Raw genomic sequence first — 16,631 nt, 5'->3', positions numbered from 1 at the left:
TCTGAAGCAGAAACTGTCATGTGTATTTTTCCAAAGTTTGCATGTCTGTAACTCAAGAAGTTCTAAAGATATCCTTTTAGATTTCAGTTCTTAGCAAAATTGTCTTTTGATATCTTTTTTGATATTTTTCAGGGCCTATGTGGTTCAATTCAATAAATGTATTTTGTTTTCCTCTATTAAAATAAATGGATAGAACAAACCTGTCTGAGAGACAAAAAAATTGTCTTTTTCCAGAGTGTGCATGCATGTAACTCGAGAAGATCTATCTATCAATGAAATGTTGTACATCAGATCAGTTGATGTGTGTTTTCCCTCAAATTTCATTGGCTCTCCCATAGACTGGTCACTCTTCATGGACACACAGCTGGGCTCCGGTGAGATTGATTTCTCCCTGTGGTTTTGACTTCAATAGAATAGAAACAAAAGAACAGAGACAAGAATTCTTAATTATATTACAGTACATGTAGAGAAACCTCACATAGAGAATCAATCCATCCATCTTTTACCATTGCTTTTAATCTGTTGTTGTGTTTGTGTTTCCCAATAAGTGACAGTGTTTTCCCTTGAAATTTTTCCAGCAGCGGTGCGGTTACGTTTTGTTACGAGGGCATGCACCTCTGGAAGATTTTTTTTTTTAAATAACCCCTTAAACCATGAGTTCTGGCAAGTTTTGTGGATAGAAATGAACATTTTGAGACATACAAATATACCATCAGCAGATTCAAGGCATGATTATTGCAGCACACCTTGAACTGGTCACAAACAGAAACCTTCATTTTATAATTTTATTCATGTTTTTATTTTTTATTTTCAGCTATAAGGTAGAAATTGATAGGGAAAAATGAAACGGCACAACCCTGAAAAAGATTATTTACAATTTATTGAAAATTGTATCTTAATGGCAAAGGCCACACCCAATCTGTGAGCACAATTTTTCTGGGCTTTTCATAGAAGATCTCTAAGGCTCTTTGGTAACTTAATGCTATTGTGGGGGGGGGAGGGCATTAATGCTGACACGCATACACGTGGCCAGATGCTGTCCTTGTAGCCTATTCCTCAGGTCTGTCTTCACCTAGAAATTACTTAAAGGTGAATATTTTTTTTTTCACTGCAAATTTTTAATACTCTGTAAAAATCCACGGTTCTCGGTACCAATTTTGCAGTTCGTACCGCTTTCTCCTTTCCACAAGCGCTTGCTCTCTCGTGGCGTCTGTCGTTGCTATGCAACCATGAACAGAGGCGCGCCTGGAAAAACGAGCGAGCGCTTCTGTCATGAGCGCGCTTGCCACATCTACATTTTAAATTACGAATTTGCACGCACAAAAAACGCGCTATATGAACGGCCTCTTATGGCAACGTGACATTAGCCTAATCGAAAATATTTCCATATGTGGCTGTGGCTCTTTCCTGCGGAAGAGGATTAGGGCCAGGCAATAATAAAAAAATAAAACCATCTCGAGATTAAAGTCATTATAATGCGAGATTAAACTCGTTAAATTTCGAGAAAAAAAGTCGAAATACAATCTTGAGAATAAACTCATTAAATATCGAGAATAAAGTCGTTGTGTTTCGAGAAAAAACTCGTTAAATTTCGAGAAAAAAAAGTCGAAATACAATATTGAGAATAATCTCATTACATTTCGAGAATAAAGTCATTATAATTCGAGATTAAACTCGTTAAATTTCGAGAAAAAAAGTCGAAATACAATCTTGAGAATAAACTCATTAAATATCGAGAATAAAGTCGTTGTGTTTCGAGAAAAAACTCGTTAAATTTCGAGAAAAAAAAGTCGAAATACAATCTTGAGATTAAACTCATTACATTTCGAGAATAAAGTCGTTGTGTTTCGAGAAAAAACTCGTTAAATTTCGAGAAAAAAGTCGAAATAATCGTGAGAATAAACTCATTAAATTTCGAGAATAAAGTCGTTGTGTTTCGAGAAAAAAAGTCGAAATTAAATGTAGAGAATAACGCATTCGATCAGTGTTCAGCCTACTGATAGAGGACATGGCAGAGTTGGATCACTTAGTCAAGCTATATTTTAGACTTTCTTTCAGTAACAAAGAATAGAACATTCTTAGGTCTAGGTCAGCTAGGTCTTTTTAGAAGAAAAAATCAGTCCAATTTGCGTGATGTACTCGCTTTTGTCCAACATGAAATTCATCAAGGTTTCTTGGTTACCCAGGATACCATAAGACGCATTATTAAACTTGTTGATCCTCAAGGTGTGGAATTTCGACGAAGGAGACGCTTGAGAAGACGCCAGTACACTTGTGCTGGAATGCACTCTGGCATATGGACAGCTATGATAAATTAAAACCGTGCGGCATTGCCATTAATGGCTGTATAGATGGTTACATTCGTTACATTCTGTGGATGGAGGCGTACACAACCAACAACGATTAATAATGCGTCTTATGGTATCCAGGGAAACCACGAAACCTCGATGAGGTTGATATCAGTTAAGCCCAATTTATAGACCCTTTTACAGTTGGTAAACATGGTGACGTATTTGTGTGGGCGGGGCTTAGCTGGAGGCAGAAAGATCCCTCTGGCCGCTTCACTAACGCTAGTTTACAAGTTTTGTTAGCTTGTTTTTTAACAATGACTGGAGAAAATCTGATTTTGTCTTAATGTGCAAGGTCACTCACTGTACAGGACCGCGATTGTTATTTGCAAAAGTTCATTTTAACGGACGGAACCAGATGACCGTACACACGCTGTCAATGGACGATCTGACAGGATTAACGTTAACGTTACCTCCAGTTGAGTGGCCTTACTTCTACACCTACCCGATAGAGAAACCGAGGGTAAAGCGAAACTGAGGTCATATATATAGTATATATGTATTTTTAATAATATTTATTATTAATATATATATATGACCTCAGTTTCGCTTTACCCTCGGTTTCTCTATCGGGTAGGTGTAGAAGTGTACCGTAAAAAACTTAAATTATTATTTGTATATAAAAATGAGTATGCTGTATCTGGATTTTTTATTTCTAGAAAATATTCATATCATTAATATTATTATTATTAAATTTACATGACCATTCAGCACATAGTTATAGGCATCTAACTATATATTTAGATGCCTATAACTATGTGCTGAATGGTCATGTAAAGACTTGTGTGGTACGATCCGCAGTTCTGCCTAGCCAGCGCCAAGAAGACGACAATGTAAAGAGTGACACTACGGTGCAATTTTAATGATATGAATATTTTCTAGAAATAAAAAATCCAGATACAGCATACTCATTTTTCATCGATTCTTGCACCCAACAACACAACAAGATGACATTTAATAATACAAATAATAATTTAAGCTCCTTATTATGCAGCCGAATCTGTGCTGGTTTGTATTGGCCGCCTCCAGTTTTCCGTTTGTTTTGCCTCCAGCTAGCGCCGTGACGTAACTGTGACGTCCGCACAAAAGGGGTCTATACTTCTGTGTCGAACTTAAGTGGGATGAACACTGATCGAATGCGTTATTCTCTACATTTCATTTCGACTTTTTTTTCTCGAAACACAACGACTTTATTCTCGAAATGTAATGAGTTTATTCTCAAGATTGTATTTCGACTTTATTTCTCGAAATTTAACGAGTTTAATCTCTAATTATAATGACTTTATTCTCTAAATGTAATGAGTTTATTCTCAAGATTGTATTTCGACTTTTTTCTCGAAATTTAACGAGTTTTTTCTCGAAACACAACGACTTTATTCTCGATATTTAATGAGTTTATTCTCAAGATTGTATTCAGACTTTTTTTCTCGAAATTTAACGAGTTTAATCTCGAATTATAATGACTTTAATCTCGAGATGGTTTTATTTTTTTATTATTGCTTGGCCCTAATCCTCTTCCGTACTTTCCTCCTTTCTTGTCAACAAGTGGATTCAGAGCCACCACATTAGCAGCGCCGCCGGTTGTCATATCTCAGTGTTTTTAGGTGTGTAAGTGAATGAAGTTAATGTCGTGATATTACTGATCATGTGAAGATTTTGCAGCGCCGCTGCTGAATACATTGTAGGGGAAACACTGAGTGATGTAGTTGTGTTTAGTTTGGTTGAGTTTGTCAGTGTTGTTCTGGTCCAGATTATCAGTGTTTTGTGTGTCAGTAGATGTTAGTGAAACATCAGGACTGAAGCTCTGGATCAGCTGTGAGAGGAGACCTGATCCTGTGCTCGACTCCTGCTATTGCAGAGCTTTATAATAGTGTGAGTCTCTGAGTTATACATGCTTACACAATATCATCACCCATTTCTGTATTTTGATAATAAGTGGATATTTGCCCAATTATGCCATACATGCATTATGTGTGTGTGTCTGTGGTCTCTCTGTCTGTCAAAACAAAGATGTTGTACCTCAGATCAGTTGATGTGTGTTTTCCCTCAAATCTCAATGGCTCTGCCATAGACGCGTCACTCTTCATGGACACACAGCTGGGCTCCGGTGAGATTGATCTGTCACCCTCACATTGACTTTAATACAACAACAGAATAGAAATAATAGAGTTATTCTCTACCAGAACCAATATGGTTGATTTTACATGAAAATAAATTCCACATGAGAACGTTGTCTTTTAACTCTTTCCCCGCCAGCCTTTTCTGTTTAAAGTTACCAGCCACCGCCAGCGATTTTGACTATTTTCACAACATTTTCATGGTCCCCAGAATATTTTTTTGAATGAATATCTGAACATTCAATATATCAAAAGAAAGAACAGACCCTCTCCCTTAAAAAAAAAAAAAAGTTTTATTTGCATACTAGTTTTGATTTATATGCTGTTTAATGTTGATGATCGTGTTATTTTACATAAGCATATGATTACATATGAGATCGCTCGTTTTTTCACCTTCGTGCCTGTGCTTTGATCAGGAGATGATACTCTTTCAGGAGATGTGTAATAGCGCCCCCTATAACAGTCAAAACATGGAAAGCCGGAACATTCCCTCAGTGGAGGGTAAAGAGTTAAAGATATAATATAATAATGCTATAAAGGAGAATTCAACTTTACATGGTGTTTGAACATAAACGTGTGTCGGCAGTGTGTGTACACACAGAGGAGTCATAATAACGTACATGAAAATGTAGAAAGATTGGACACCGCTGTGCATCAGCAAGCATCATAACAGAGAAAGAAACCTCAAGGATTATCCAGGTAAATGTGTGCAATTGCTGGGTTTCAGTCACAGCGATTCTAGACGGAGGAAGTAAACCTGGAGAAAACGTCTATGGAGGAAACCGTTGCGGAGAGTCCATATTGTACGTATTTAGATCCAATTCAAGACATATATACAAGGAGTTAATTAACAAATATGTTGGACGTGACCCGTTCCTCATGAAGATGAGTGAGTTTTCGGGAGAACTTAAGGATTTGCCGACAGTGGAGGTCCTGCAATCTAGTCCTGCAATGTAGCCTCTGCACATTCAGACTGTCGTTGTTGGTCTTCCTTGAGCTTCATCAGGCTCAAAATGAGGCGGAGGTGGTAAAATCCTACTAATGCATTTTAATAATAAGGTAATTCAATTAGTATTTTTCGTTGATCATCATATAGCCTAATGTGTTTCCCACATTATTTTTGTGGGTGGAGCCTGGTACCCCTGTGTACACAACCACCCTATAATGGTAAAAATCCACCCACTCCTCTATTTTGAATCTCCATAAATCATAATTTGTGCCTCAGAAAAGGCCATGTGCAAATGCTACTTTTTGTGACGTTACAAAATGCCTAGGCCCCGCCCACTAATGCTGATAGACCCCGCCCTCAGTGACCTGAACACAGTCCACCATTTTCTACGTGCTGGAGCAGCTGTAGTGATGAGGAAAATGTCCCAGTTCCCTACTAAGAAAGCCAGGTGTGATGTTGTTGGATATAAGAGTGATCATTAAACTCTTCATTTACTCCCAGCAACTGAGCCACTGAAGACACAGTGGATTCATTTAGTTTATGATGGGAATCTGCCGCTCAAGTTACCTAAAATCATTAATGTCTGTTCTAATCATATTACACCACACTGCTTTGTGAACAAGAGTTAATACAAAGCATTTTTTTCTTAATTTTTGAGGGCCTATGTGATTCAGTTCAATAAATGTATCTTGTTTTCCTCTATTAAAATAAAAGCATAGAACAAACCTGTCTGAGAGCCAAACAATTGTCTTTTCCGAAGTTTGCATGCATGTAACTCGAGAAGATCTATCTATCAATGAAATGTTGTACCTTAGATCAGTTGATGTGTGTTTTCCCTTAAAGTTTATAGGAAACCCCATAGATGCGTCACTCCTCATGGACACACAGCTGGACTCCGGTGAGATTGATCTTTCACCCTTAAACTGACTTTAATAGATAACAGAATAGAGACAAGAATCAACTTGACTGATTTAACATGAAAATAAATCCCACATGAGAAGGTTGTCTATTAAGACAGTGTGTTGAAGAGCGATGGGACTGTCCAAGGATAATGTCATATATCATCTAGCTGTCTACTGTATCTGTGTGTCTTTGGACAGTGTTTAAAGACCCTGAGTGTCTCCAACTACTGTATATCCCAGCACCAGAATATGATAGAGACAACAGATCACTATACCAACCCTGGCAAACACACACAACACTCTGTTATGTGCAGAAAATGAGTCTTCTATAACATTAAGATCATATGAAGATTGAAGTACCTGAATCCTGGAGGAGAATCTCCATGTCTGAATGTGTGTGTGTCGTCCATGATTCATTCAGTCTTCATGGAGCTGCTCGAGTAAGAGATCAGAAACACTCATTCACACACACTCAAATACAATACATTACATTTGACATTTTATTCAGTGTGTTTATGGAGACCAAACAAATCAGATTTCTGATTTCTAATCATTAATTATTAGACATTATCAACATTTCATTACTGGTTTAATGTGATATTCAATCCTGTTAATGAATGTTCAGAACTGGTTTCATCTGAATCTGCAGATTCTCTTCTTCAGTCAGAAATGTCACGTTTGCTCCAGTATTTCATCTGTGTGTGTTTGAAACAGAAATATCTCGGCTGAACAGACTGGGAAGTTTGTAACACTAGAGTTCAATGTTCTTCCACTGAAGCCTCAAATATTGTACAAATGGGACAGTTTACTGTAAGCCCACATTTAATACATCTATGAAACTGACTGACATACACAGATATTTCTTCAAGATCTTTTCCAACTATTTTAAAACAAAATGTTTCCTATTGTTTTTTTATGTACACCAATAAATGTATTTATTGGTATTAAATGTTCAATAAAAATGACATTACGTTAAGGGAGATTTTAACAACAGCACTCTTTGTAATGACATTTATTTACACAGAAAATTATATCAAAGTTTAAGAAACACAGCACAAAAAAAAAAAAGTTAAAACAAACACTACAGATGTTAAAGAGAAAAGTGTTACAACACTGCGGTTTCTAGAAACTTTGTTTTTTAGTAATGAAAACGAAAATTAGACCTACATAAAAAGTGCAAAAGTGTATTCTAACATATAGGGTGTAGGCTATATGTCTATGTCCAATAATTGATAAGTAAAAAAAAATGCATTAAAAATTTCGTGTGTAATATAACGTTACTTTAATATTTCATGGTTACTTACCTTATTGAGGAAGTTAAGTTAATTTTCACACCGAACTCTTGCTCTGAATATAAAGTTATTAAACACCTCGAGGCGAGTTTTCCATCAACAGCACGTTAAATCAAACTTACATTATACAAACATCACTTTATACTTGGATGATCCGTTGTTCTTATTTAAAGATTCTTAAACCCAGGTGTAAAATGGCGCTTGTAAACAACTAACTCACCTCAGTAAAGTTGCCAATAAATTCACAGATCCGAACTTTCCGGGTCAACTCGTGAGCTAAACGTCGTTAATACACAAATAACACATATGTTTTAATCGTAGTAACGTAGACAAGCAGCTACAACATAAGTTTCCTCGAAAAGAGCTTTTATTCGCAGTAGACAAAATATTGGCCTCTGTGCGCAGGCTGAGAGACAGAGCTGAAGGAGCGTCTGCAAAGTCCAAAACCCGAAAAGCGTTAGGCTACTACGAAAAGAGTCAATAACTTCACTGTCACGCACTATAGTGTCACCAAATTCAGTTTACACACCACCGCTGTCCTGTTGGCTATACTACAACACTTTTTTTTGGAAAAAAGAAAATGCATGAAATATTGAAATATATTTAAATATAAATATTATGAAAAATATTCAATAACTTCACAGTAATTCACTGTATTGTTGCCAAATTCAGTTCGCACATCACTGCTGTCATGTTGGTTATACAACAACACTTTTTGTGTGTGTGTGTGTGTGTGTGTGGGGGGGGGGGGGGTTGGGGGGTATTTTTAATTGTATATACAATTGTAAATGTATAATTTCTATGATTTTTATGAAAAATATTCAATAACTTCTCTGACAGTGAAGTTATTGACTCTTTTCGTAGTAACGCTTTTCGGGTTTTGCACTTTGCAGACGCTCCCTTCAGCTCTGTCTCTCAGCCTGCGAAAAAATATGTTGTAGCTGCTTCTCTACGTTACTACGATTAAAAAGAGGTGTTATTTGTGTATTAAGGACGTTTAGCTCACGAGTTATTGACCCGGGAAGTTCGGATCACTCATGTACTTTCCCTATTTTCGCAATACAGTATGTTCGATCAACTTTACAAAACAGACGTTTGGCATTTGTATAATTTTTCAAAGAAAAAAAGCGCTGTATGTCAGTAGATATAGCCTACTGTATAGTCGAAACGCATTTGTTTATACTTTTTGTTATTTCTTTTTTATTATTATTATTAATGCTTAAAACAATACACAAGTAATAACAGATAACAACAGAATACAAAAGAAAAACTAAACAAAACAAACAAACAAAAACAATAGGGGAAATAATATAAATTAAACATTTTACAAATTATGAGAATTACATGACACTGAAAAAAGTAAAAGAGTTACAAACAGATAATGTTTTAAGGCTTTTTTGTTCTCAGACAACTTAATTGAGAAGAAGTAGCCTATGTTTCAAGTTCTTTCACAAATATAAGAAAGAGAGGTTTAGTATTAAGATATTTAGATTTATGAATATGGAATTTTGCAAGTAACAAGATCAGATTAATCACATAAAAATGGCATTTTTTAGATTGGTCAAAATCAACAAAGCCTAGGACCACATTCTTCCAACACAACACACATTATAGATTTCAGACCTAATAAATCCTAAAACATCTTGCCAAAACATTTTCACAAATGGACAATGCCAAAAAAGATGAACTACAGTTTCATCAGAGATGTCACAGAAAGAGCAACTGGAGGAAATATCCTTTTTGAACTTTTTCATGTATTGATTTGCAGGGTAGCATTTATGAATTATTTTAAAATAAATTTATTTTACTTTATTGGTTAAAAAAGAGATTTTGAAGCATCCACACTTTTTTCCAACAGATAAGCAGTCACGGGCGGTAAAGTAACAATGTCTTGCTGAAATAGTGAACGGACTGATCTATTATTGTTTTTATAAGGAAAAGCAAAGCACAATTTGCCAACAGAAGTATTGACCAAACTCAAAGAGACTGGAAGTAGAGATTGAGTTCCTCTCAATAAAGCAAGAGCACCTGATGGGATTGAACCCAGAACTATTGAAAATTCTTTGGGAGAAATAGGAAATTGAAAATGATCTAGAAATTCCTTATATGAAAACAACAATCCTTGAGAATTAATTAATTGACTAACAAGATATTTTTATCAAATCAATTCTGAAAAAAATATACATTTATTCTTGTACAAAATTACAGTTATTCCAAATAAAATATTTATGAGGTGAAAAGTTGTGCTTAAATATCAAAGCCCATGCTAAAAGAGACTGCCTATGAAAAGCAGAAAATATTGCTGGTAATTTTTCAATTTTGTAGTTACATAACAGAAGAAAATCCAGACCACCAAACTGAGAAAAAATATAATTAGGAATAAAGTTCCACAAAGACCCTGGGTTCTTTCTAAACTGTTTCAACCAATTCATTTTAAAGGTATAGTTTAAAGTACTAAAATCCAAAATATTAAGACCACCCTTTTCACTAATATTCATTACAACGGATTTTCTAATATAATGAATTGAATTTTTCCACAAAAACTTAAAGAGTCAATATTTTTACCAAGCTTTGACTCCAAATGAACAGATTGAGCAGCATAAATAAGCCTTGAGAGGCTTCAGCCTTCCTAAGAAGTACCCTGCCTCTCAAGGAGAGATCTCTTTGTAGCCACTGGTTAAATCTCTTCTGAATTTTATCCGTAAGGGGTTGAAAATTAAAAATGTTAAAAATGTTACATTTAATGTTACATGTTACACTTTTTGGTCCTTCACTATATAAACTCCTAAATAACAAACCTTTTCTTTCACAGGAATACCGTGAATAAAGGAGTCATTGCAGTTTTTTATGGCCAAAAGCTCACATTTTTAAACATTTAAACGCAGGCCAGAAGCTTTGGAGAAAGACTCAATAACACTTATTGCCAAAGGGATCTGCATAGCATCCCTAAGAAAGAGGGTCGTGTCATCAGCAAGCTGACTGATAATCACCTCTCGTTCAGCTATAGCTACTCCTTTCAGATTGCTGATTGTTTTTATGTGAGCACAGAGAAGCTGAGCAGCGAGAAGAAAAAGATAAGGTGAAATGGGGCAGCCCTGCCTTATTCCCCTTGAAATTTCAAATCGGTGGGTAGCATGATTTAGAATAACAGAACTACTGCCATTTGTGTATAAAGTTCTTATGGCACTACAGAAGAAATCTCCAAATCCAAGTTTCTCAAGACACTGAAAAATAAAACTATGCTCTAGAGTGTCGAAAGCTTTATAAAAGTCCAAAAGAAGAACAAAACTATCATCAGAAACTAGACTAGAATAATCTAAGATATCTAAAAATAAACATATATTATTTGATAGATGTCTATTACTAATGAAACCAGATTGAGCCTCATCTATTATAGAATCGAGCACATGTTTTATTCTTTTGGGAAGTATGTGAGCCAAAATCTTATAATCATTATTTAATAAACTTATTGGGTGCCAATTGTCAATAAAAAGCAAATCTTTGTTCTGTTTAGGAATGAGGGAAATTACTCCTTGAGTCATACTGGGAGGAAGTTTGTGGTTTTTAATACTTTCAATAAATACTTCCAAAAGAAAAGGGAAAAGAATATCTGAGAATAGTTGGTAGAATTCTGCTGTAATGCCATCATTGCCAGGTGACTTGTTACATTTGAGATGTTTTATGACACCAGCTACCTCTTCTCATAATATATCCTGATCACAAAAATCTTTTTCTATAGTACTAATTGAATTTACACTTTCTAAAGAGTCTAAGAAGACAGTGGCAGTATCAGCACAATAGCTGGATTTGTAAAGATTGGCAAAAAAGTTATGACAGAAGTGAGAAATAGTTTGACAATCATCAGTAACAAGACCATTGACGCTCAGGTGGTGAATAGTGTTAAGCTTACCCCGCTGTCTCTCAAGATTGAAAAAATATGATGAGTTTTGTTCACCTTTTTCTAACCACTTAACTCTCGACCTGACAAAGGCCCCTTCTGCTTTGCGTTCATAGATCTCATCTAATTTATATTGTAGACTAGTCAATCGCAATCTCTCCTCAGGTGAGATCCTGTCAGGAGACACCATAGAAAGAGAGGTGATTTCAGACACAATTTTCTCCTCTGAAATTCTGTTTAGTTTGAAAAGCAAAGCACCATAGGCCCTTAGATATTTACCAACTTCATATTTTAAAAGTTCCCAATATCTGCCAAAGGCTCCTTCTTTTTGTGCCAAATCCCAATGTACAGAAATAATTTAATAAGTTCTAATTTAACTGAATCGTGCCTTAAGTGAGAAATGTTCATTTTCCAAAAGGAACTACAATGTGGCGCTACAAAAGAGGAAAATCTAATATTTATAAAAATTGCCTTGTGGTCTGTTAGGGGAGTAACAAGAATATTAACTAAAACATTCTCCTTTGGTATGTTACTCGTGACTAACCAAAAATCTATGTGAGACTGCCTTGTACCATTCTTATTACTCCAGGTATAAGTATTTTGATTTGGGTGCATCTCCCTCCAAATATCAACCAAACTGTATTTTTGCATAAAGGTTTTCAAAGCATTACTAGAAGATCCCGACTGCTTAGGAGGCCATCTGTCGACCAAGTCATTTAAAGTAATATTAAAATCACCACCCACCAGTAAGAATGCCTGTGGATACTTCTGAAACCAGAATGAAAATCTATCATCTAAAGACTCAAAAAGTTTGTCATTTTCTGTATTAAAGTTGTATCCATAAATATTAACCAATATAAAAAATAAATTGTTCCAAGAAATAAGTAAATAAATAAAAAATGACCAAAAGGGTCTGGAAATGCCTCCAGAACATTTCCAGAAAAAGTGTTCTTTAACGATGTTACCCCTGCAGATCTCTCAGAACCATGAGCAAACCACAAATCATTATAAAGTTGTTTTGCGAATAAAAATAAAGCCTTCCTTTTAACAATGTCTCTCAACCCCCTAGTATTAAGAGAAACGAGTGATAAAGGTATAAATGAAGAACAAAACAAGTAGTACAGAAGAACAAATTATCGTCCAGTATTTAGAAGAAAGTATATCACTTGTCCGAGCAACATCACTTGTAACGATAACTAAAAAAAGCCTTTGAAAAGTCCGTAACAGACTCTGTGCGCTGCAACCCGCAACTTCAAGTAAACAGCAACTTAAAACATTACTGGACAGTCTTTCAGTTTAAAGGGAAAAAACTCGAGAACCATCACTTGACTGAAAAAAAGGATGTTAAAAACAGATTCATATCTTAATTTCTCCTTCACCGTGAATACATGCACAAGCTCCTGCGAAGAAAGCCGTTTTCCCCGCATCCCGAGCCTGTTTCACCAATGGCCACAGCTTCGAGCGCCTCTCACTATCACCTTTTGAGAAGTCTTCCTTGAAGAGAAGTCCATTAGCTCGGAGAAAGGTAGAAGTCTTAGCCTGCTTCCAGATTTCATTTCTTATCATTCGCAATGTATGTGTAAAGCATGCGACCCTCCATCTTGCACATCTTATTCTCCATCTCTTTAATTTCAGCAAAAGCAGTGTCAACTTTCTTACTCAGCTCATCAATTCTCTCAGTGTTGCCACTCACCAACTTTTCAATGCAATCGGACCTTTCATTGATAAGTTGGGACAGTGTGCCGATGACATCAGCATTGGAGGAAGCAGTCTTAACGGACTTCGTTGTTTTCTTCTTCGCAGCAGGTGATTCATTCGGGGTCACCGGTAACTTCGGAAATTCCTTCTCATCCATGATCATCTCTTCTAGCACTTTCCCTTCAGTGCTTTCAGCACTTTCCCTGTAGTCGTGATCACAGCCAAGCTGCATGCTGTCGCTAGTGCTGTCGCTAGTGCTGTCTTTTGAAGAATAATTTAAATGTCGGTTTCTTTTCTTTCCACCCATCCAAAGTGACGTTAAAATTCACTTAAGATGGAAAGCTAGCAAGACAATACTATAAATCAAAAAGTGTAGTCTCTAAAACCAAGTTAGGCTAACATATAACTTTTGTGATGAACAGCTCGACAAAAAGCATCAGTTCAGGTGGCCATCCACGCCCCCGTGATATAGATATTTGAGATAACTATGATAGATATATTAGCATCTACACCAGTTGACAATATCGTTCTGTTTATTCTATGCGCGTGCTTGTCTGTCGCTTTTCCTTTTTGTTATTTCACTATAACGTAAAAAGCGGTAGAGTGGCGTGCATGCGCTGTGCGCGAGAGAACTCACTGGTAACCACAGCAACCGTTCAGCGCAATATTGAAAACATCACATTAATTTTTTTCTCACTTTGTATAACAATGATAATTCCCTTTAGGCTGCACACTTTGTGTTGAAATTTGTGCAATTACTTGGAAAAAAGCGACATTAGTAACTCCTAATGTCAGAAATGTGTTGGACAGAAAACAGTAATCCAGACTCGTAGCAGAGAATGACAGATGTCTTTAATTCCTAGAGCCCTTTTCATTTATAATAATGGACTAATGTTTCCATATGAGAACTCATGGGAATGTTATATATATATTACACTACACTACATTATTGTGTTTGACTCTTGTACCTGTTACAGTAAATAACAGAGTGTGGAGAACGCGTCTTCTCCACACTCACTATAGAACAAAAAGAGTTAAATAAACTTATCACTTCATCTAAAACAACAACATGTTTATTAGATCCTATACCAACTAAACTACTGAAGGAAGTGTTACCTGTAGTGGAAGAGCCTCTCCTCAATATTATTAACTCGTCTTTATCTTTAGGTCATGTTCCAAGAACATTTAAACTGGCAATGATACAACCTTTCATTAAGAAACCACAATTAGACCCGCATAATCTAGCAAATTATAGACCCATTTCAAATCTACCTTTTATGTCTAAAATACTAGAAAAAGTTGTGTCCATTCAACTGGGCTCTTTCTTGCAAGAAAATGATATCTATGAAAAGTTTCAGTCAGGATTCAGGCCGCATCATAGCACTGAAACTGCGCTCGTTAAAATCACAAATGATTTACTCTTAGCTTCTGACCAAGGCTGCATCTCAATACTAGTTTTACTTGATCTAAGTGCTGCGTTCGATACTATAGATCATACAATACTCTTAGATCGACTACAAAATTATACTGGTGTTCAAGGACAAGCATTAAGCTGGTTTAGATCATACTTATCAGACCGCTACCATTTTGTCTATTTAAATGGAGAAAAATCGATCATAATTCCAGTAAACTATGGAGTGCCGCAGGGATCTGTGTTGGGCCCTCTGTTATTCTCAATATATATGCTGCCACTTGGAAATATTATAAGGAAACATGGAATTAGTTTCCATTGTTATGCTGATGACACTCAAATATATATTTCATCACGGCCGGATGAAAACGCTAAATTATCCAAATTGACAGAGTGTGTTAAAGATATAAAAGATTGGATGACGCGTAATTTTCTTTTATTAAATCCAGACAAGACAGAGGTAATACTTATCGGTTCAAAAAACCGCCCACAGAACCTCTCACAATACAACTTTGACATCGTAGGATGTCCTGTTACTTTATCCTCTACAGTAAAAGACCTGGGTTTTATACTCGATTGTAACCTGTCTTTTGAAAATCATATTTCGTATGTTACAAAAACAGCCTTTTTCCACCTTAGAAACATTGCTAAGCTACGTAATATGCTATCAGTTTCTGATGCAGAAAAGTTAGTTCATGCATTCATGACCTCGAGACTAGATTACTGTAATGCTTTATTAGCCGGTTGTCCTGCATCCTCAATAAACAAGCTACAGTTAGTCCAAAATGCAGCCGCTAGAGTTCTTACTAGATCAAGAAAATATGATCATATATCACCGATTTTATCATCACTACATTGGCTACCTATAAAGTTCTGTATTAATTATAAGGTATTGCTATTGACTTATAAAGCCCTAAACGGCTTAGCTCCAGTCTATTTAACGGATCTTCTATCACCCTATAATCCATCACGCTCTTTAAGATCAATAAATTCGAGGCATTTGGTCATACCTAGGATATCCAGATCAACCAAAGGAGGGAGAGCATTTTCGCATTTGGCTCAAAAACTCTGGAATAGCCTTCCTGATACTGTTCGTTACTCGGACTCACTCTCCCAGTTTAAAACTAGATTAAAGACGCATCTTTTCAGCCAGGCATTCATATAATATTGTTAATCTCACAGTTCAAACTACAATCCGGCCTCTAGTTCATAAATGCCAGAGGAGAACTGGCCCCCGACTGAGCCTGGGTTCTCCCAAGGTTTTTTTTTTCTCCATTAGGTCACCTGATGGAGTTTTAGGACACCATTAGGTCACTTGATGGAGTTTTTCGGTTCCTTGCCACTGTTGCCTTTGGCTTGCTCAGTTGGGGATATTTTGGGGATATTTAATTTTATTCTATCAATCAATAAATTCCACTAGAAACAAACTTTGTTGTATTATTTTATTTTAATACTGTGAAGCTGCTTTGATACAATCTGTATTGTGAAAAGCGCTATACAAATATACTTGATTTGATTTGATTTGATTTGATTTAAATAAACAGCACTTGCCAAAACCATCAACAACCATTCAAAGGTCTCTTTTAATGTCATTTCAAACATCAAAAGTGTAAAGAAAATCTTTCCTTTAGATTTGGCACAGCAGGTTTGAGCTCATATCGGTCTCAGATGGTGATGGATTCATCATCTAGTGTCAAAGCTGCTCAGAGAAAATATTAGCGGAGCCCTTTTCTGCTCTTCTTTACTGGAAAGATCTGCAGATGAAAAACACACACATTTGTGTAGAAGGTTTTTTTTTAATCACTGGATATAGTTTTCTAGCCTGGTTCTACCAGACTCTCGTACATTTCATTTGTACAGAGAGTCTGTCCTCTCTCCATTGACAAGCGTTAACTTCCTTGTAGGCGGGTATTCTGTTGAAGTTTAAAACTATTGGATCTACCCAGAGTCACTCTGGATCTGCCATAACCAATTGCTAACGTTTGGTCGTGACGTATGTCAACTCAATCCACGCGG

General features: G+C 36.1%; 2 protein-coding genes across 2 annotated transcripts in view; one reads left to right on the top strand and one right to left on the bottom strand.

Annotated features, from left to right (window-relative positions):
* LOC311093933 (protein NLRC3-like) overlaps positions 1-8,049 on the bottom strand; it is a 72,975-nt gene extending 64,926 nt beyond the window's left edge. The window contains exons 1-5 of the mRNA XM_084131610.1: positions 7,829-8,049; positions 6,677-6,748; positions 6,225-6,341; positions 4,368-4,484; positions 287-403 (exon numbers count right to left, since the gene is read on the bottom strand). Coding sequence (XP_083987736.1) covers positions 287-403; positions 4,368-4,484; positions 6,225-6,341; positions 6,677-6,726 — 401 coding nt within the window. The 5' untranslated portion in view covers positions 6,727-6,748; positions 7,829-8,049. The remainder of the gene's footprint in view (positions 1-286; positions 404-4,367; positions 4,485-6,224; positions 6,342-6,676; positions 6,749-7,828) is intronic.
* The window catches only part of LOC311093954 (uncharacterized protein), a gene marked incomplete at its 5' end in the record, with an annotated part of 471,534 nt that overhangs the window by 159,209 nt on the left and 295,694 nt on the right, over positions 1-16,631 (top strand). The gene's annotated exons all lie outside the window — the stretch shown is intronic.

This window comes from Abramis brama, assembly GCF_963993115.1.
Source record: "Abramis brama genome assembly, chromosome: 12".
Taxonomy (NCBI): domain Eukaryota; kingdom Metazoa; phylum Chordata; class Actinopteri; order Cypriniformes; family Leuciscidae; genus Abramis; species Abramis brama.
The sequence above is the reverse complement of the archived record's forward strand: the minus strand, read 5'-3'. Positions and strand labels throughout refer to the sequence as shown.